Here is a 22,383-nt window from a genome sequence, read left to right as displayed (position 1 = left end):
AACCTTTCTCTAGCTTATTTACTTTCGTTTACCGTTCCCTATCCAATGCTTGCGACGGAATATATTCAACTTAAGCATAAAGGATTTAGAAGATATGCTAATGTTTATAGCTGTAATAGTACCAGTAGGTTTGGTCATCATATCATTGGATTTTTTTGATCCAATTAATTTAGATCTAAATAGTAATGGTGTACCGTTAAGAAATTATACAGTCGCAACTTCTTTAACTACTTTAGTTATGTGGATTGAATTGGTAAGTGTAGAAATGCAAAGTTGAATTTATAAATTAAATTTTTTGAATCAATACTAAATTTCTTTTTTTTTTAAATTTATTTTAGCTTTTATTATTGAGATTTTTCTCAGGTTTGTAAAAACACATATTGTTGAAGTTATCTTTATAAGTCTTAAGTAATTAAACTTCATATTAATTATTATGATTGTGTTCAAAATATTTTTTATCTAGGGCCAGCAAATTACATTAATATAAGTTTGAGCATCATAAGAAGGGTATTTTACTTTTTCATTTTCATGTTTATATTGATAATTGCAATTGCGCATTCAATGTAAGTCAAGTTATGTGAAAATTGATAATGTCGCTGATAGTTATTTTTCGAATTTTTGGGGTGCTATCATGACTGTTTATTTTTGGATTAATGGACGATGGGATCAAGTAAGATCAATGACCGGTTGAGATATTATGCTTTGGTACGTAACCAACGATATTTCGGTTATTGGATCAAATATTAGATTATGAAACTGACAATTATTATAAATTTTTATATTCTTAATTTATAGTTGCAAGTATTTTGCTTATTACAGTTATGCAAAATATGCTAGTCGCCTTTATGACGTAAGTTTAAACACATTTTATTAATGACAATTCGAAAATAAGCCAATTAACTTAATCTGCAAATAAAAAATTTAGTTCTGTATTTGATGATGCAAGGGCTTCGGGTAGACAAGCTGTATTAAAATTCCGTGCAGAATTAATTTATGAATATGAAACGTTAGAAAAAGCAGTTACTAGCCGAGAGAATGAACGAAATGGATATATAATACAGTACATATATGATATATTTTTTGTGTATATAATAATATATATATATATTTTTATATTGTTTATAGTCATTAGTAGTTATATTTATTTTATTTTACTCATTTATTTTTTTTTCGCTAGATAATTGATTATACATTATTTATCTATTAAAATCATGAATTTATGAACCATTTTAACTTTTTCATATATTGAAGAGACCAAATTTTTTATTTATATAATTTTTTTTTTTGTAATTGTTTAAATTTTTCTCCCTTTTCTTCTCTCCAATTATTGGCTAACCAACTAATCGCGCAAAAAAATTTGAAGAAAAGATAATAATAACTAAAGGATCGAACACTGCAAATAAGTTTGATTATATATTCTAATAACTGATTAACTTTTTCGTACAATTCTCGCGGAATGGGTAGAATGAGTCAAAATGAGAATTTCGGTTCTGAACCGACGACAAAAAGACAGGGTCGTTTCGCAGACAAGTGTTTCGCCTCCATCGACAAGGAAATTTAGGATTAGAGTTAGGGTTAGGTAAGAAAATTAGGGTTAGGATTAGGTTAGGCATTCTGTAATATAAGTGTTTTTCTAAAGCATAAATAATGTTGTTTTTATATGAGCTAAAGGATGGTATAACCTCAGTAAATATAATTTGGCTACGACCATTTGATTTATTTATTTATCAATAATAGTTTCCCTTCCTATCACACAAAATCTTTTCTTTTACAATTTCCGAAATATAAGTGTGAATTTGCTATTTTACCATTTAATTTCCCAATTGTTGATAACAAGCATTTAATTGAATTGTAAATTTTTCATTCCTTTATGTACTGTATTGACGATTATTTCTCTATATATGGTTAATACTGTAAATCTGATATTGAAAAATAAATAAACACTATATACTTTAAAAGCGACAAATTTGCTTAAATTTTGTTGTAATATGTGAACATTTGTTTCAACTGCTAAGAAATACCAAATATTAAGGTAATTACCAAGAAATTCATATATTGGTAGAAAATTTTTATTTTAAAATTACAAAATTACGGAGCATAAAAAGAGAGATTAAAATATAAAGAATTTTTAAAAATTATTTGCATTAAAGTAATGATGACTTTACATTTATAATCAAGTAGTGCTATTATGACTCTTGTATTGTTACGCGTATTCTTGCTTATGAGGCTCATAAACGATGATCTAGAAAAACATCTTTTGATTTATAAATTTGTAATATTCATTTATCCGCGCAAATCAACCTTTTTTTTCGGATAAAAGACTGAGCGATTGTTCCTTTCATCAATAAACGCAAATATGTACTTATTAAAAAGTAATAGGAATAAAATATAATTACTTTAATTTTTAATAGTAATAGAATCATTAACTATTATTCATAGAAGCAATAGATTTTACTGAAGGTACTTATTTACATTAACTTTTTACATGATTTATTTTATTAATAATATTATTTAATAATTTATTTTTCACTTATAACTGAATAAAAGAAAGGAACTAATTAATTTTTCCATTTAAATTACTAATTAACTATTAATAGACTAAGTTCATTTTTCTATAACATACTTTTCACAGCATTTTTTTTACATATGTGAATAAAGCAATGCAGATCGGTTTTGAAAGTAGTATAATAATAGAAATGCTTGAAATTGTATTACAATAATCATGTTTTTTTTCGTCTCATCTCATCGCGAGATATATAATGTTGACCATCACTATATTTATTTATTTTCATTGTTCCACAATTTCTTGGCGTATTAAATTATCCAATAAATAACTTCCAAATGTCCTACTTATGTCCTTAAAAACATCGCTTCTATTTTGCATTTTTGGAATGTAGGAATACGTTCCCAAACAAAAATTCATAAATTAACTGGTATTCCCCTTTCAACAATTTAAATATAACATCAAAAATTGAAAGAAACTGGCAATATTTTGCATAGAAAAGGGAATAGACGTCCTAAAAAAATAACGGGTTATTCATTACGATCACAACCGATATATTCATAAAGTAATTCACAATCTTTACACACTTTTGCTATAAAATTGTCAAGAAATTTAAATGTGTCTTATGTGACAGTAGGAAACCGTTTAAAGGAACTTGGTTATAGAAACAGTTTACCAATTGGGACGCTTATGCTAACAGCTGCATAAAAAGCAAAGCGTATTGAGTGGGCTCAAGATCACCTTAATGATCTATGAGAAAAAAAATTATTTTCTGACGAGACAGCATTTCAATTGTTTAGAAATACAAGGTATAAGGGTCCTAGCCAATTCGGCCTCTTCGGCAAAAAGTTTTAGCATGGGCTGGATTTTGCGCTAAAGGAAAAACAAGTTTGTTTTGCTTTACACAAATTATGGATGCTAGATTTTATATTGAAATTATATGGCAACATATTCCAGAAGTTAGAAGAATGCTTGATAGAAGGTGGAGGTTCCAATAGGATAATAATCTGAAGCATACAAGTCGACTTACAAAAGAATTCTTTCAAGAGAACGTTTCCGATATTATTGATTGGCCTTCAAACAGCCCAGACCTTAACCCCATTGAAATTTTATGGAGTATTGTTAAGCATAATGTGGAAAAATGTATGCCGCAAAATATTGATGAATTGAAACAATTTATGGCTGAAGAATGGAATAAAATTCCAGATAGTTTTTTTGGTTAATCTTATCCAATCAATGATGAGGTGATGTTAGCTTGTAATTGAAAGAAATGGGGAAAGGATTCCTTATTAATTCATTTAATTTTTATATCATTAGAAAGCTCTAGTTTTAAGCTTTCAAACAAGTTATTTATGTCATTCATTTACGAAGAACCAATTAATGGGCTCGTGGTTATTTGATTATCTGGATAGCCTTCGAAGATGAAGATCCAGCATGCATGCTACCTTAAGAGTGATAAGTAAAATAACAGGACGAATCAATTATATGGATCTTAATTACACTCTTCCTGCGGAAGCAGGTTACCCATTAATATTGAATTTTTTTTTTTTACCTTTAACTGATAATTATATAATGTTGTTTTATGCTAAAGTAACAAATGGTATTAAGGGAAACATGGATTGATAATTAATTACAGCAGTGAGATTATGAGGTAAGTTTAAATGATGGAACATCCTCATTTATGAAGGTCAATTATAATGACACAATAATAATTCTTCTTTTTAGCGAAGTATATTTAGGAAATGCTAACGGATATGTTGAATGTAGCATATTATCAAATAAAGGGCTTATTAAAATTGAAAAGCTAGACGAAAAAAGAATAGCGTTGTATTGGTATAGCTCTCCGTAAGTATTTTTATGAATAAACAATTTTTTTTTTTGAAAATATTTTATTGTTCAGTCGATTAACTTTTTCATCTTATTTTAGAAATATTACAACAGGAGAAGTGGTAGAACATACTTAGTGATGAAAATAATGATGAATTTGATAATAAAATGGTAATTTTTAATTATTATTTTACTTTTAAATTATATTATCATTTATTAATATAAATTTTTGTTTTAACAGATGATGATGATGCGAAAGTCTATAGATTCTATTAATCAATTAAAGAAGAAATCTATAATGCGCTTTATGACTATTTTGATAACCCACCTAACGTAACTATTTTGGCAAGTGTATTGGATCCAAGATCTAAACAAATGCATGGGTGGCTAGAAGAATTAAACATCACTTTTAAGATCTGAATACAAAGAGTCTTTGAAAGAAACAAATACAAATACTCATTTTCAAGTTAATCAAAAATGCAAAACTTTTTGCATCCCGTGTTCTTGGTTTCTCTCGGTCTCAAATTCCAATTTATGAAGAACATTCTTACTATTTGGATGAAATAAAAACACCACAGGCTCTTCCCGAAGTAGATCCCTTTGAATGATGGTATGAAAATCAGATAACTGAAGGTTCCCTACTTTATAAAATCGCGAGAAAATATTTGGGTATAATAGCTACTTCAGTTCCGAGCGAAAGACTTTTTAGTGATGCAGGTAATCAAATTACATAAATACATAAATCCATTTGTATAAATTACAGCTTCATTATGTTATGGTTGTTTTAATAATAATAAAAAATATTTGCAATTAGAGGTGTATTTATTATTAACAGTAAATCAGTAAAATATCAAATTTTACTGTCAACTAATATTAGTGTGTGAAAAAATTTTTTTGTGATTGATCAACGATCATTTCCCAATTAATAATTAAGCCAACGAATTAAATTTCCTAAATATAGTGTGAAAAAATGAGATTGTTTTTGTACTACCTCAATACATAATAAATAACTTTTGTGGCTACGTTTGACAACCTTTGTGTTTACCCACATCTTGCGCAATGACGAAAACTTACGACGAAACTATTAAGATTGTGGAATAACGGTATACATGATACTAAAAACTACACAAGCTTACGAACTTTCCACTATCCACAATTTATAGAAAAATCGAAAAAATAAAAAAAATGGTTCGTTGGTTTGTTAGAGCATGCTGGAGGGAATGGTTGACCTAAAAAGATTATCGCAAGCGCCTCCCGTGTACTTAGCCATGATACTTCTCTTTCCACAAGGACTTTGGCGAGAAAAATTACAAAATATAGGTGTAGAGGTATCATTATAGAACTGTTGGAAGGCGCCTTTCAGGAGTTGGCTGTTTTAAAAGACTACCCAAAGCAACACCAATGCTGACTGAAGCACACAAAATAAAACGGGTATAGTGGACACGACAACATATTAATGACCGATGGAATAAAAACTGTGTTTACAGATGAAGCAGCATTATTCCAGCTTTTTAGGAATACTGTAGAACGTTGGTATAAAGGAGAGAGGCCGGTTCGGCGTATGCCTAAAGATCATACAAAAATTATGGCGTGGGGCGAAGGGGAAAACAAGCTTATTTTGTTACAAGCAAATCATGACTGAATGCTGAATTTTATGTGGAAATTCATCGTAGACATGCTCCTGAGATGTCCCAGATGCTTGGTGATCGTTGGCGCACAGGACAACGATCCCAAGCACTCATACAAGTCGTCTTGCAAAAGGCCTTCTTCAAAGAAAATTTTCAGTAGTTTTAGAGTGGTCATCCAATAGCCCCGACTTAAGCCCCATTGAAAACTTATGGTCAATTATTAAAGAATAAGGTAGATAAACGATGCCTGATGATCTGGAGAAATTTATGGACAAAATATACCAAATACCGTTCTAATCAATCTTTCAAAGTCAATGAAACGACGTTGTGAGTTAATTATTGAAAAATGGTGATATTAATTTTTTTTAATAGTCTTTGGCAAAAAAATTCACGTGATTTATTCGATATATATATGTGTATAGATGTTTTGATTCTCATTTTTTTTGTCCCACACTGTACATCTTTAATTGATGAAAGCGCACCTTTTACAATGACCTGTAAGTGTGTTCATTAAATATTTTTGACATTTGTAAATGATTAATATTTCATTAAATTTTGATTCTATTTACAGGAGATTATTTTGAAGAATTTTATCCATTAATAATACTTATAGTAGGTTTGGTAGTATTAATAATATTATATGTTTTGGCACGTCTAAAAATTCCCGAAGGAGAAACTCTGCAATATTTGAGACCTGTTTTATAATACAAGATTTCACAATGGCGGGGTCTAACATTCAAAGATCAAAAAAAATAATAGTATGGGTAGATTTTCGTTAGAGACCAGGTAAATAAATGTAAACATGAATTTTTTGTTCTAAGAAATACAAAAAGGTTTTTAATGGCAATCTAGAATGAATTATAAACACTCTTTGGATTGGAGGAATTTTTTGGAGTTTGGATTTGGGGGAGAGGTATTAGAATTCACTGTTCAAGGTCGATTACGCTTTCAAGGAGATTCGGATTTTGGAAGTCTTCTTCCCCTCGGTTTTTTTGGATATTGGATTTCTGTATAACGAACGTTCAGAACTGCCATTTTTTATGGCCAGGCGCAGAGTTATTCCTGTTAAGCCGATTTCCTAAATTTTGTTCAAAAAAAAAAATAAATTGATAAGAAAGAGAGAGATAAAAAATTAAGAATTCCGGTTAAAAGAAAAAGTTTTTTTTTAAGAAAAAATCGAACCGTTTATTAAACTTTTCTTTAATTATAAGAAATTTATAGAGAGAAGAATTAGGGATGAGGGATAATAAGGAAAGGCATAGGACGAGAGAAAGGGGGAAAAGTTTCGGAAAAGTTTAAAATTTACTAAATATTATATACATTTCAAATACTAAGCATTGCAAAATATATAATTTTGCTATATTTTTGCATATACTGTATCCATAATATAGTTGTATTTCAGTATATAATAAATAGAAATATTCCAAAAATAAGTTATTTAAATTACAAAAATATTTGCTAAATTATTAGTAATTTGGAATATAAGAGAAATATCATAAAGCTATTCTGTCTATATGTTATTGATATTACAAAAATATTACATAAATTAAAATATGTTAAATATTATCAGTGATATGTTTAACATAAAAATCAAAATGGACCGGCTATTATTTGTAAAATCGCAATACTAATTAAGAAGATAATTAACTATAATCACATTTACCAGATTTACAAAATACGAAGGTTAACACCCAATTGCATTTAAAAATCTTACAACATAATAAGTATAAACTATGATGTGAAATTTATTATCATTTAACCTTTGTTGTTCAGGATTATTATCAGCACTGTAGTTTTCTTCGGCGTTTATAAAAATTGGATAAAGAGCAACAAATCATAAAAATTAATGATAATTGAGGCATTATTTAGAACACATTTTATTTTTTTATTTTTTTTTTATATACATTTTTTTTTGTATGTAGAATCATAACAATGTTAAGAAAAGCAATTCAAGAAAATAATCTTTATATATACAATTGCTGAAACCTGTGATTTTATGACATCGCTCTCACAGCATCATGAAATTTTTAGGTAGATCGATCCATGTAATTCCACATGGATCGAATTTTGTGGATCTACGCCGAAAATACCATGTGTTTTTCCACAGGGTATTTAGAACTATTCGGATTTCCACATATTTCCACAATATTCGATGTAGATTTCCATGTGGATTTTTATTGGAAAAAAATTCTGATGAGGTTGGCATTGTATGTTAATACGAAATTGCAATACACTTACAATACTGTGGTAATGTGGTTGCGTTGTTTGATATATTATGACTATATCATAAATATGGATTTTTTTTATATTAAAATTTTTAAAGTATTGTTTTTTTCATTTTTATAATATTGATGTTAAAATGCAGCTACAATGTTTATAATTGCATAGTTAATTTGACGTATTTAATTTCCGTGTTAATCAACTAGTAATGTTTCTGAAAAGTCACTGAAAAAATTCGAAATGACATAAATTAATTAAATAATCTCCGAAATTTATTTACTAATGAATGAAATTCGTAAAATAATATGTTTTTTAGATATATTTATGCTATAGTATATTTCATGTAAATATTAAAGAATATCATAAATTTGTAAATTAGCATATAGGTTGTTAAGGCTGTACGATTAAATAATCAAATGATTATTTAGATTTTTAAATTATTAAACGCTTAATGCTAATAATTAATAACATTAAAAGAAAGCGCTTCATATTATTCAAAAAAAAAAGTTAACAAATAAATATTGTTTTTTTCGTAATTTTGTATATAATATTATTACTTAAAACCTTCTTTTGAAATAAAAATTCATTAAGTATTTTAATTTCCGTTACACTCTAACATTTTTAAGTTATTTTGTAACAAAAAAAATATGTATAATACCTCAGTTGTTGACAACGTCCAAATTTTCTCAATAAAGGTTCATCTCTCTCTTGGGAGATGGCAAAATTATTTTCAACAAACATATAATAGGTAGAATTTTGTTGGTTAAATGTGCTTTCAAAAATTGGAATATGCACTGTGTAGTTATCACTTCCATGGTACATAGTTTAGAATCTCCTGAAAACGTTTGTCGTAATAGATCTGGTTTATATTTATCATCATTTAGTTCATTCGCAGTAGGTAACTTCACTGGAATGGCAAATTTAATCGTAATTTCTTTGATTGAAGGATCAATACCTTCAATTAAATTCAGCATCTACAGATAAAAAAAAAAATTATTATATATATATACTATATGTAAAGAAAGGAAGGAGATTAAAAGCTTACTCTGATCATTTAATCTTGGTAAAGGTTTGAATAAAAATTCTAATTCTCAAATCAATGTCCGTATTATTTGCTGGAATAGGAATTATATCTGATAATAATTTATCTCGGTCCATGATTTATTATTATTCGTAATCGTATTATTTAATGTTATAACGTTAAGAAAAAAATTGATCTCCAAAACTCTTTATTAAACCTTCAATAATGCATCATAAAGCTTAAAACTAGAGCTTTCCAATGATATAAAAATTAAATAAATTAATAAGGAATCCTTTCCCCATTTCTTTCATGATCATTGATTGGATAAGATTAACCAAAAAACTATCTGGAATTTTTTTGCGACATATGCTTTTCCACATTATGCTTAACAATACTCCATAAAATTTCAATGGGGTTAAGGTCTAGGCTGTTTGAAGGCCAATTAATAATATCGGAAATGTTCTCTTGAAGGAATTCTTTTGCAAGTCGGCTTGTATGCTTCGGATTATTATCCTATTAGAACCTCCACCTTCTATCAAGCATTCTTCTAACTTTTGGAATATGCTGCCGTAAAATTTCAATATAAAATCTAGCATCCATAATTTGTGTAAAGCAAAACAAACTTGTTTTTCCTTTAGCGCAAAATCCAGCCCATGCTAAAACTTTTTGCCGAAGAGGCCGAATTGGCTAGGACCCTTATACCAATATTTAATTGTATTTCTGAACAATTGAAATGCTGTCTCGTCAAAAAATAATGTTATTTCCCATCGATCATTAAGGTGATCTTGAGCCCAGCTGTTAGCATAAGCGTCTCAATTGGTAAACTGTTTCTATAACCAAGTTCCTTTAAACGGTTTCCTACTGTCACATAAGACACATTTAAATTTCTTGACAATTTTATAGCAAAAGTGTGTAAAGATTGTGAATTACTTTATGAATATATCGGTTGTGATCGTAATGAATATGAACCCGTTATTTTTTTAGGACGTCTACTATTCCGTTTTCTATGCAAAATATTGCCAGTTTCTTTCAATTTTTGATGTTATATTTAAATTGTTGAAAGAGGAATACCAGTTAATTTATGAATTTTTGTTTGGGAACGTATTCCTACATTCCAAAAATGCAAAATAGAAGCGATGTTTTTAAGGACATTTGATATTAAACAGCAGATAAAGGTGATCAACACCTTTAATTGAACATTTTTACTAAGAGACTTGAAAAATGTTAAATTTTTTACTTGGAGGGTTACAGAACATTTATATATGTTTCTCGTCATATATATCTTAATTTATTTATTAACTACTATTAATAACTTTTCTTTTTATCAAACGTGTTTCAAAAAAAAACAAAACGTTTCAAAAAAAAAGAAAAAAAGGGAGGAATGATTATTGTAATACAAATTCAAGCATTTCTATTATTATATACTACTTTCAAAAACCGATCTGCATTGCTGTATGTTATAGAAATTTGAACTAGTCTAATTAGTAATTTAAATGGAAAAATTAATTGTTTGACAATTCGATCATTTTGGTATGCACATGCGTTTGGTATCAAAGGAGTACAATTTCATGATCTTATCACAAGTATATTAATTAAAAAATCATGCAAAATTTAATTTTTATCGTTTAGCATAAAGATTCTTTAATATTAAGTCTCAAAACCATAATTATTAGTTACGGTTATTAATTACTGTCAACTTTCTGAAGACTAAACCGTTGGTATAGTTGCCACTAATTCTTTAACTAATTTTCTTTTTTCCTTTCTTCGGCTTTGTTTTCATCGTCCTCATTATCACTATATTCTAAAGGAACTAAAATTCGACGTTTACGTTTTGATTCAATACCTTCTTCATCGTCAAATTCCTCATCTTCAGCCGGGGCCATTAATGCCGCGCGACGTTTGATGCAAGATTAAGAGTTAGTTTTGGTTTAACGCTATTATTTTGTGAAGCACCATTTGTTGCAAGCGTTAAAATTTCTTATTTAATTCTGCTTCCATAGCTTCTTCACGCTGCTTTCTTTCTTCCTCAAGCGTCTGTAATCGATGTTGCTCAAGCTCAATTTCCTGCTGTTCACGCAACCTATCTGCCTCATCCATAGCCAATTCACGTGCTCTGAACTGTCGTCGATGGAACCACCAACGAACGAGATCTACATATTATAAAAAAAGTTAAAATTCATAATTTCTCCGTTAAATTGATTACAATGTCATCGTCCCATCCGCTAACTTTCTCGCCATTATTTCCCGATCCCGAATTGGTTTTTCTCTAACATCTAGATCTCGTTCTGCTTCACGTTCACGATTTGTTGCCATTATTTCTTCTCTATGTTGCCATCGTCTTTCTCTCTAATATAAGATAATTATTATTAAAATCAGTATATATAATCCAAAATCAAAATTTTAAATAATTTAATATACCTCTTTAAAAGCCATTTCCGTTTCAGTTTTTCTTTTAGCTTGTCTGCGTTGTTCCTCTTCTTTATCGCTAAAATATAAGATTCGCGTCTTGATTCTCTTGCAGGAATAAAATTTACTGGTTGATGATAATGTACATATTGCCGATCTCGAACTCTATCGTGATCCCGCTCTCTTTCTCTCTCACGTTCTCTCTCTCTCTATTTACCCTTCCATGTAAGCGTTCTCTTTCTTTTTCAGCTTTAGCTCTACGATTTGCTCGTTCTTCCTCTTCTCTCTGACGCCCTCGTTCTCTTGCTGCAGCACGTTCTCGAAAGTATGCTATTTCTTGATAAATAAGATCCTTTTGATCTAGAAGAAGATCAGCCGGTAAATCTGTGTCATCATCCTTTCCTCCATGTTCTGTTTTATTTCTGTAGCTGGTGATGTTCGAAGAGCTAGTTTATTTTCATATTGCGAATTTATTGAAGGTGACAGATCTTTTCTATCCTGTGGCTTAGTCATGTCTTCAACAACGATTATAACTGATAACAAGGCACTTTTATCCAACTCTGTATCATTCTGAAAGACAATAATTTACATCAACTGTGATAGTTAAAAAATAAAAAAAAAATATTTCTATAGTTTAATACAGACCACCATTCTTGACCTTGAAGCCTCATATCGGTCAAGATATTTTCTTGTATTTTCATCGGCTTTAACCTATAATATATGTGCGTGGATAAAATGGTATTTAGATGAAGAATTAGGATCAAAAAGTAATTTACCAAGAAATGATTGCTTACTATTAATTTTTTGCTATTAGCACCTTCCTTCAAAGCAGGAAGAACAACTCCCTTATCTTTTATCATCCTTCACCACCAAGTACACGCAAAGAACGCAGTACACAGCATATTCCGCAAATCCAAAACCCTTTGGATTTCCGGATTAGTCTTTAACTCGTTTCCAAGATTTTAATGTACCACAAGTCTTTGCAATCGCCAGATAAGCAAATCAAAAAAAAACAAAAATAAATTGCCAGCTAAAGTATTTGATAAAATCACACCTGAAAATGTTCATGCGCCCAATAAGCGCATTAAAGCTTTCAAGACTAAGATAAATTCGAAAGCTATCTGGGAAAAAAAATTTTAGCATCCAAAATAATACGTAAGAAAATTATACAAAAGTTTTTTCTTGATCGCATCTCCAAATATTTACGCCTTCTTTTAAAGCTCTCAAGGTTCATTTGATAATATAGTGTTCATTAAAATCTCCATCCCTTCGATTGGAAATCATCGTCAATTTGTTGACAAGTATCGATATATAGCATTCATTTGCCCACCAAAAAATTAAATAATTGATCACTACCTTGAGAATTCTTCCATCCAATCATCATGATATCAATGAAAAGAATTATCAATTTTTCTATTTCTGAACCTGAGCTGCCATTGGTGATATACCACCCAAAGGTATACCATAACCTGGTCTCCCAGTAAATAGTTTTTGCATAAATTTGTAACAAATGGGCTCATCCATATATAATTGGCTCTAAATGCTAATTTCGAGCCAATGAGCCCGTTTGGTATAAATTTATACAAAAACTATTTACTGGGTCTAGGAGCCATATTAGCTGTACATTGTGTAAGAATACCAGAAGTATAGCCACCCCGTGAGGTTTGTCCATAGGTAAGAGGACCGCCTGGTGGAGTAAATCGTAAGAAACTCGATATTGAGCTATGAATACTAGCAGTAAGTAAAATATTTAGATATAAATATAAATGAAGAAATCAGAACGGCATAATGTCCTGGTAAGGATCCATTTTTGTTTATATAGGATTTCTGTTGAGTAACGTCAGTAGTACAGTCCATACTCCATATTATTAATAATCACGTGATTAAATGTGACTTTTCACGTTTGATGCTAACTTTTTTTTTGTGTCCGTACAACAACTGTTAGCATGAATAGAATAGTAATAAATAAAAATAACTTTAAAATTGATTGATTCATCCGCAAATTTAATAATTTGACGTGCTTTCTCATCTGTTTTTTTACAAAAAAAAAAATAGGGAATAAATAAATTTCATAATGAAATATTTTCTTTGCATTTTAGCTTGATTTTTGATTTTTCTTTTTCTAACATTCATCGGAGTTTTTTTCAGAAAATTTTTTATAGAGGGCAGCAGAGATTAGTCACTCCAAAATAGTAAAAATGTTATCTTAGGCTCAATTCAATATGTATTATTATTGGCTCATACTGATATAACGCAATAAGCGGTTACGTCGATTTTTCATTATTTTGTCTGCTATTAATTTAGTCGGATTATAGTTATGTACAAGTACTGTTTATTTCTTCTTTCTCTTGATATTTGATTATCTTCTAAACCAATATATGAAATTATCGGTCAAAAAGAACTAGTGTGATCCTATAGGAAATATTTTATAAAAATATTTTAAAAAAAAAATATTATTATTTTATTCTATGATATAATATAAATAATAGGGTATAGCAATAATTATGTATAACTTATACATATTATTCATTATAACTTTTTATATGTATAAAAAATTTATTCGTTAATTTGCAGTATACAGTATTAAATTTTAATAAATAGACGCTAATTATCAAATGAAACGTATTAAAGTGTACTGTTAATAATGTGATGTAAAAACAGCACGGTGATGAACTGAAAAGACATGATATATTTTTCCACTTTCATTATTTCCCTCTCTTGATATGAATAATTTAACTTTATTTCCTAATCGGCAATTAACAATTTGATCCGTTCGTACTATAAAGAATCGAAAAGCTTTAAATGTAGCAAGACACACTATTTTAACAGCGTTATTGATATATTTTTTCATATGATATGAAACGAGCTTAATCATTTTTTAGTTAAGGTCAGAAACACTATTATCCATCGGCAATCAGGCTTTTCTATAATTTTAATGATATTCGACAATCGCGTGAAGATATTCTGTCGAAAGCACTTTTCACTATGTGTAATATCGTTAATTACCACTCTCATTCTTTATAACTATAATAAAGGAAATCCGTAGTATATGGTGAATTTGAATAAGTTAAAGGGATATGATGATTATTAATTTTCATATTAAAGTATTTATAATATTTGAAATATTTAAATGAAGATGCTATTGTATTAGGCCTATGTAACTGAATTCAACATAAAGAATGGTCAAAATTCCAATTTCATTTCATACTCTTTAAAAAGTACATTATCGTTAACATTAACTGTTAAGTATATTCATATGATAGTTAATTCATTTTTATTTAATATTAAATCCAATATTAAAAACATTTTAATTCGTGATCCGTGAGTCAACTGTAAAAAATTCATTTATGCAAATTTATGTAATTTTTTCAATACCAACAACATACATAATATTTATCCCAAACTCTCAAAGTTTCAAATAATTTGTTTTTTACAATAATTTTTTCACATAATTTTTTACTTTTATTTGACGCCACGCGCAGATCGTTTGCAGTTGACTCGCGGATAAGCTTTAATTAATAAATAATATTATCTTACCGCGTTTACCTAAATTGAAATATTACTTGTTTCAACAGACGGAATATTTCTAGAAAAAAATCTTTAAATGTCTCGAATCTCAAGAACCTGCCATAAAAATTTCCGCTAAGATATAATATTAAACCTAAGTTAATAAAATTTTTTAAATACTAACTTAAATTTATTAAATAATACTCTGACTATTTTCGATTAATTTTATTATTAAAATTATTAAATAAAATTAGACAAGAAAAACCATTATTAATAAAATAATAAATTACTTCAAATAAATTATTTTACCTGATTCGTTTAAATTTAACATCAAAGCATTCTGAAACTATGAATTAAACAATAACGTTAAAATAAAAATATAATTATTTTTCTAGTTTTTTACTCTTGAAGAACTCAGACATTTGATCAATTTTCTAAAAAAACTTTATGGGGCTGAAATAATCCGTGTAGACGGTTAGTTAACTCTAGAGACTATGGCAATATAAATTCTTGCATCCTAGTTTATTTTATGTATTGTATTTACAAAAAAGTTGAAAAAGTTCGTATTAAAAAAATTTGAACTGAAATTACACAAATTACTTAAATTACACAATCATAATATATTTCACTTTTTTAAGCCATATGAAAATTCTTAAAAATAGTCAAGCTAAAGGCTTACATTAATTTACAAATAAGGCTTACTATATATGGCTTATTAAATCTGGATCATCACATGAATTAGATTTAATTCTATTGTAAAATTTGTGGCTTTGATCACAATACACAATACTTTTGAGTTTTTCCGATACCCAACTTTTTTTTAAGCCTCATAATGAATAATCAAGCTAAAGGCTTAGATATGTATGGCTTAGTTAACCACATGAATTAGTTCGATATTGTATAAGGCAAAATTTGTATCAATCTTATAAATACCTCTCGATTTTTCTTTTATCACATTTTTATAATTTATGATAATGAACTGCTTATCAAGATAACAACAATTCGTAAGTCCAAGCACAACAAGAATGCACAAGTTGCTAGAGTTGTTGTTATAGATAACAGCAACAAATAAACAAACTTTTACGGTATATATATTTTCTTTAATTAATTGTTTTTAACATCATTTTTAAAAATCTATTTATGGGAAGATACATGGAGCTTTGTATCCTATATTTTCTCGGTGTGGAGAGTAATACTTTGAAGTCCGAGTTATTTATAGACAAGTAGTATTATTCAAAAACATAATATATTTTTAAAAATGGATTAATGTAATAGTATCAAACTATTAAATTGAATGTAACTAATTGTTTCTTTTCTTAATAATAATAAGCATACAATTTCCAGAACATTAAGAGAGACATTATTTACTCAGGGGAATACAAGAAAATTGAATGATGATGATTTTAAGTTATCATCAGGATGTGCTAGTTTAAGATGCGAAAAGGATCTGATATCTGTTCACAAAAATCAGATCGATAATGTTGTTAACTTTGAGACCTTTAATAAATTAAAAGAATTTAGCTCCAAAGTTCAGAATTTGGAGGAAATTAATTATAAATTAATATAATTAAAAAATAACATCACCACAAGCACGGTATAACCACATGATTTTATTGTATGTTAACAATGTAATCATTAGAAAGTAGCGTAGTTGCGTTAACAATGGATCTCAAGGTAGATATCAGGTTATTTTTTTTAAAAAAAAATTCATCTTTTTTTAACGAAATGATCATTAACGTTTTCTTTTTTTTTAGGTGGTCAGTCCCTCAAATCCCTTGGACATGGAGGTATAATGATCTATTTCTTTAATATAATAAATTAACTTCAAAATTTTCTTTTTATTTTTTTTTGTTTTATTATTTGGGTTTAACTTCTTTTTTATTTGTATTTTTTTGTAGGTAATATTAAACAAAAAAATTTTTAATCGAATGTATGTGTTATTTGATCACGTGACTTATTGCGACAAAAAAAAAAAGTAGTTTCTTGAAAGAATTTTAAATCAACACTAGCATCAATAGCAATTATCCAATTAATAAAAAGTTGTTTCAGTTATGAAATACTATTTATATTAATTGCTTTTTTTCATTATTCCACAAGTTCAAACTTTCAAGTCATCAATCAATTAATATTTACCTGTAAATTCAAGTTTAGAATAAGACATTGTATTAGTAATTTTCGAAACTCATCAAATGATTCATATCCATATGTATTGTTACAGATTGAACAGAGACCTCCCAAAATCCTCTTTATATATATATATTGGTTTCCTTGTAAATATCCATAAAGTATACTACTTTGCAGAAACTTCAATTTTTATCCAATGTCATTAAGATGTTTAATTAGAATCGGGACGGTACTGTGCCAATTGAATTCACGAGTAAGTTAACATTAAGTAATGGAAAAAATTATGATATACTGCCATGTCCGTTACTATGCATGGTAAATCATTTTAAATGTATTGCAGATACATCACTTTAACTATTGTAAAAATATCGTAACAGTGCATTTAAATTATTTAAACTATGTTGTTAAATAACATTAAAGTAGTACTTTGCAGAAACTTACAAATATGACAACAATATGTCTTGGTTTATATAACAATCATATAACGAAAATATGACAACAATATGTCTTGATTTATATAGCAATCATATAGTGATAATATAACAACAATATATAAAATAATGTAATAGTAATATAAATAATTATAATACGTTGAAAATATCTCAAAATCTCAAAATGATTCATTTTTTCGAAAAACAAGATTTCCTCCAATAAAATTCACGAACTTGATTTTACCATAATTTGTGGTAAATAAAGACCAAGAATAAATTACTCTTGACCAAATTTCTTGTGGTATGGAATTAAAAATGCCGTTAAAGCCTGTAAACCGGCAACTTCATTTCTGTTTTTGATGAATAATAAAGTAATATAATAAAATATGTTTATTATGTTAGTAATATAATAACGCCATAAATAAACTATATTTCTATCTATACTGCATTATAATAATATCTGTTTAAAATTTAACTTTGATTTGCTTCATCATGCTCAGTATTACATGTATTCATACAATAAAGAATACACATGGATTCCGATCAATAAACGTAATTGGAAAATTTTGAAACCACCGTAGTAATTCTTTAGGCTTCTGTAAAATAAAAATAAAATAAAATATTGGTATCATTTCATTAATAAAAATGGCTAAATAAATTTTAAAGTTTCTAAAATTAAACTTACCATCCAATCCACCCAAGAACCAGAAATCCATTTCCTATAAAAAAGAGAGGAAAAGTAAATATTAATATTCCTTTAAAAAAATTCAATATTGAAATAATTTAATTTCAAAATTTTGAAACTCACCATCCGATCCCATTCGTAAATTGGAAATCTGTCCTATAAAAAAAAAGAAAAAATGTTAATCAAAATTTTTTATCATTTTCGAATTTTTTTCCCAAAAATTACCTTCAACCTACTAATTTCGTACAACCTGAACAATATAAAACCGTTATCATACTGAGAGTTCTGATAATTAAGTCAAAGGAAAACTACAAAATAAAAAAAGTCATTACTGTAATTTCACAAGGGTTCTGAAGACAGAGTCCTACAAAAGAAATAAAAAAGGTCAATAAAAACTGTTTTTTAATCAATTACAAAAAATTTTTTTCGATAAAAAGTTTTTTTTAAAAATTTTTGAATTCCTTTTTTTGAAACTTGCCATTATCTAGGATTTCAGTTTCCAAGTCAGAGCTGATTTCCTACAAAAGTGAAAAAAAAAGTTAAAAACTTTTCTTTAAAGTTTCAAATTTCTGTTTTCGAAACTTACCTATCCTACGCATCCAGACTTGTCTAAAAATATGAAAAAACCAAGGCCATTTTCTCACTGAGATTCTATATGTCCAGGCCGTCTAAAAAAAAAAGAAAAAAAAAGAAATTAGTAATCATTTTAAAAAACGAAATAAAGAAATTTTTTAAAAAAGTAATATACTCACCAAAATCCTATGTCCAAAGAACCAAAAAGTCGCCTAAAAGAGAAAAGAAACAAAATATTAATAATTATTTCATTAAAGAGTTAAGCCAAAAACATTCCTCCTTACCAAAATCTTTGTCCAAAAATATTCAAAAAATATCAAAATTTACATCCATCTAAAAAAAAAAAAAAAGTGAGGGAAAGGGAAGTACGAGAAAGAGAGATAGGGGAAAAATGAAAAGAGGGAAAGGGAAATTATGAAAGAGAGGAAAGGGGAAAAAATGAGAGAGGAAAGTTTACCAAAAAAAAGTTTATGCCGAAAAAGTTTAGACTTTTTTTTTAAACTAGACTTTTTCTAAAGTTTAAAAAAAGTGATTGTTATATTGTTAATATTAAATCACATGATGCGCGTAATACTTAATTTATTACAAAAAGTTTGTATAACCGAAAATATGGACTTTTTTTTCCCCATTTAAAATACTTATTTATTTAAACTTTTTTTCCCACTTATAATATTTATATAAACTTTTTTTTCACGCTTTTTTACAACTATCTATAATCTAAAAACTTTTTTCTCTCCTATAGAAATATTATTATTTTAGTAAAAGCTTTTTTTCAATGGAAGAACGTTTATAGAGGAACCAGAAAGTATTATGTAGTACATGAAAATTTTGGTTTTCTTCTAACTCCAGTTTACTATTATTTTTTTTTAATAAAGTATTACGTTTTACTACTAAAAAAAAATATAAAATAAATCTTTTATCGGAAAATGGCCCATATTTTATATTGTGAGTTGAAATAAAAAATGATCTGATTGACGAGAAATAGTTGTGGCTGATATTTCTAAATTAGCAAATAGTTGTAGGTTCAATATTTAGTTTAGTTTTGTACTCCCATGTATTGTTGTTATATTATCTTACCCATTTTATTTAAAAATAAATATCTATTTATATCATATTTGGCTACGGGTAGCTTTCCACTTTCCTTCTCTTTAGATGAATCTAGACGCATAAAATTTGGTTGGTATATATCAATTTATATCATATGATTATAAACAAAAATGAAAGTATTTATTTTTTTTTATTTAATTGATACTAATTGCTCATTTATTTATTTTTTCTTTTTAGGATACTTTTATTAGCAGTACAAACTTCTGGATTTATTAGTATAAACAGACTTGTTAGAGGTCATAAGCTATCCCACCAGCTGGCAAAGTGTATGAAATTTCTTTTAATTCATCACAAAGAAAGCCTTGCTAAAGTCATCTTTAGTGTAGGTCTAGTAATACATTGCCTTAATTGAGCGTGGCTACGAAGTTTATGATTCCACTAACAATCGACCCTATAATCACATGATAGTCACATGCTAGAAGTGTTTCTGGCTCTGATTTATTTCGCTTTAAAAAAATTTTTTATGCAATAAATATGTATTTGTAATTAAAAGCTGCATTATATTGATATTTATTAATAAATAATTGCAAAAAAATATTTTTTTCTAATTGTATGACAATAAGCAACGCATAAGTATTTGATCTTTTAAAAAATAATTGTATATTATAAAAAATGTATTTAGAATACCGTGAATATGCTAAAAAGATGTCTTCTTAACAATTTCACAATATTGTAAAAAATATCTGCCTAGTATAGTTAAAATGTCATGCAAATTAACGTTACATGACCATATCAATATCATCCAAATGTCATTTCATTATTAGGATGATATACTAAGAAAATTCGACCGTCACGTTACTTTTAAGATTCATAGACAGTATAATTAAGGTAGCTTAATGATACCTTAAAAAATTTCGAGTTTCTGCAAAGTAGTTGGCTTCTTTTAAGTTCATCAGGATATTTTTCATGGAACCGTTCCCACAAAATCTTTTTGGTATTTTTTGGATAATATACAGGTAATCCACTGGCACTGTCTGGTTTTGTAAGAACTCATTATAACGTTTGCTTTATTCTGAAAAAAATTTCAATTTGATCTTTTTTTTAAGGTGATAGTCGTTTGAGGAGTAATTTTCAGTTTTTCCATTTGAACACCTCCTGGACCTAATAATTACGGGTATTATATAAATTTATTAGATTTTTTTTTTATAATTTTGTAAATTTTGATACTAACTGATAAATTTCGTTTTATCATTCATATGAAAATGTATCGGCAATAATAGATAATATTCTTCTTTTACCATCAATTCCACGAATATTGCTATCTAATGCATCTTGAAATGCATTCCAAAATTGCTTTGTATGGTTTTTCAGGATTTGTTTGAAGAAATCGACAATTATACAATTGAATTAGTGTATCTTTGTCTTTATCTGGATCTTTTGACCGCGTCCAAAATTGAAGCTAAAAAAATTTTTCAGTTTAAAATTATGTAAATAAAATTGAATTTTTAATTAGTTACCTCTGAATCTTCTTTTTCAAAAGGGGTTATCTTAATACAACCAGCATGACGCAATAAAGCTTTCCACGCCCGAAATTCATGATCTTTGATAATATAACCAACTGGATATATTTCTTTTAGTTTTTGTGTTAATTCAATAATACTACTTTTTTGATTTGCCATTCAATAAAAAGATTTTTCCAATTAATAGACGTTAAAACACGTTTTTTCAATTGGAAAATTTTATTCATAGTAATTTCTTCATTTTTCCAGTCATCGGTCGTACAATAGGGAATTTTTTCTCGATCAATTACTAATTTATTTCATTATGTTCCAAGTCCAAAGAGGGTGTTTCCTTTAAATTTTGTTACATATTTCTTGAAATTCTTTATAAATTCTAACAATTGCTTAATCATCGTCAATTCTTGAAAAAATAATGATCGAGAATGGTTATAATCATGTATAAAAGAACTTTTATACCCTTCACCCGCATAATTCCAATCAAGATTTTTTGATCACCAATACTAAAAACCATTATATTCAAATTCTCTGCCTTAAAAAGCAAAGGGACGAAAATGTACATCTGAAAGTAATGTTTCAGATATATGCGGAATGTCAAATCCCATAACCAAAGGCCCTGCATGTTTTGTTTTATTAGAAAAGGCTTTTTGACATACTGAAGTAATCGCTGTGATGAACTATTACATACGTTATTACATAAACCAAGACGAATTGGATATACAGTATAAAAAGGTATATTATTATTAGTCAGGCGTCAGACAGGCGAGCTAACCGCCATTCTCTAGCATATGGTCCATAATGCAAGTTGTCTATAAGTTCTCCTGCAGAAATAAGTGAAACTGAGTATTCTTTTTGCTTTGACATTGCTTTAGTATTACTTTAGAAGTAGTTTAA

General features: G+C 27.9%; 5 protein-coding genes across 5 annotated transcripts; 3 read left to right on the top strand and 2 right to left on the bottom strand.

Annotated features, from left to right (window-relative positions):
- Nucleotides 1–100: 100 nt before the first annotated feature.
- OCT59_005049 (uncharacterized protein) lies at nucleotides 101–691 on the top strand (the record flags this gene model as incomplete). The annotated part of the gene is made up of 4 exons (XM_066138128.1): nucleotides 101–253; nucleotides 339–363; nucleotides 464–507; nucleotides 569–691. The coding sequence occupies 4 exons, from the start codon at nucleotides 101–103 to the stop codon at nucleotides 689–691; spliced, it is 345 nt and encodes a 114-aa protein (XP_065997309.1).
- A 3,246-nt stretch (nucleotides 692–3,937) lies between these two features.
- On the top strand, nucleotides 3,938–5,166 carry OCT59_005048 (uncharacterized protein; the record flags this gene model as incomplete). Its single annotated transcript, XM_066138127.1, has 5 exons — nucleotides 3,938–4,022; nucleotides 4,112–4,154; nucleotides 4,229–4,348; nucleotides 4,431–4,501; nucleotides 4,572–5,166. 4 exons carry the CDS (start codon nucleotides 3,938–3,940, stop codon nucleotides 4,465–4,467), a joined length of 285 nt encoding a protein of 94 aa, XP_065997308.1. The 3' UTR covers nucleotides 4,468–4,501; nucleotides 4,572–5,166.
- Nucleotides 5,167–11,167: 6,001 nt separating this feature from the next.
- Nucleotides 11,168–12,465, bottom strand: OCT59_005047 (uncharacterized protein; the record flags this gene model as incomplete). Its single annotated transcript, XM_066138126.1, has 7 exons — nucleotides 11,168–11,312; nucleotides 11,403–11,545; nucleotides 11,618–11,684; nucleotides 11,752–12,027; nucleotides 12,090–12,175; nucleotides 12,251–12,316; nucleotides 12,400–12,465. 7 exons carry the CDS (start codon nucleotides 12,463–12,465, stop codon nucleotides 11,168–11,170), a joined length of 849 nt encoding a protein of 282 aa, XP_065997307.1.
- A 3,479-nt stretch (nucleotides 12,466–15,944) lies between these two features.
- Nucleotides 15,945–17,173, top strand: OCT59_005046 (uncharacterized protein; the record flags this gene model as incomplete). Its single annotated transcript, XM_066138125.1, has 5 exons — nucleotides 15,945–15,983; nucleotides 16,168–16,197; nucleotides 16,443–16,786; nucleotides 16,867–16,899; nucleotides 17,011–17,173. 3 exons carry the CDS (start codon nucleotides 15,945–15,947, stop codon nucleotides 16,677–16,679), a joined length of 306 nt encoding a protein of 101 aa, XP_065997306.1. The 3' UTR covers nucleotides 16,680–16,786; nucleotides 16,867–16,899; nucleotides 17,011–17,173.
- Nucleotides 17,174–21,290: 4,117 nt separating this feature from the next.
- On the bottom strand, nucleotides 21,291–21,651 carry OCT59_005045 (uncharacterized protein; the record flags this gene model as incomplete). The annotated part of the gene is made up of 2 exons (XM_066138124.1): nucleotides 21,291–21,431; nucleotides 21,490–21,651. 2 exons carry the CDS (start codon nucleotides 21,649–21,651, stop codon nucleotides 21,291–21,293), a joined length of 303 nt encoding a protein of 100 aa, XP_065997305.1.
- Nucleotides 21,652–22,383: the final 732 nt, after the last annotated feature.

This window comes from Rhizophagus irregularis, chromosome 13 (assembly GCF_026210795.1).
Source record: "Rhizophagus irregularis chromosome 13, complete sequence".
Lineage (NCBI taxonomy): Eukaryota > Fungi > Glomeromycota > Glomeromycetes > Glomerales > Glomeraceae > Rhizophagus > Rhizophagus irregularis.
The sequence above is the reverse complement of the archived record's forward strand: the minus strand, read 5'-3'. Positions and strand labels throughout refer to the sequence as shown.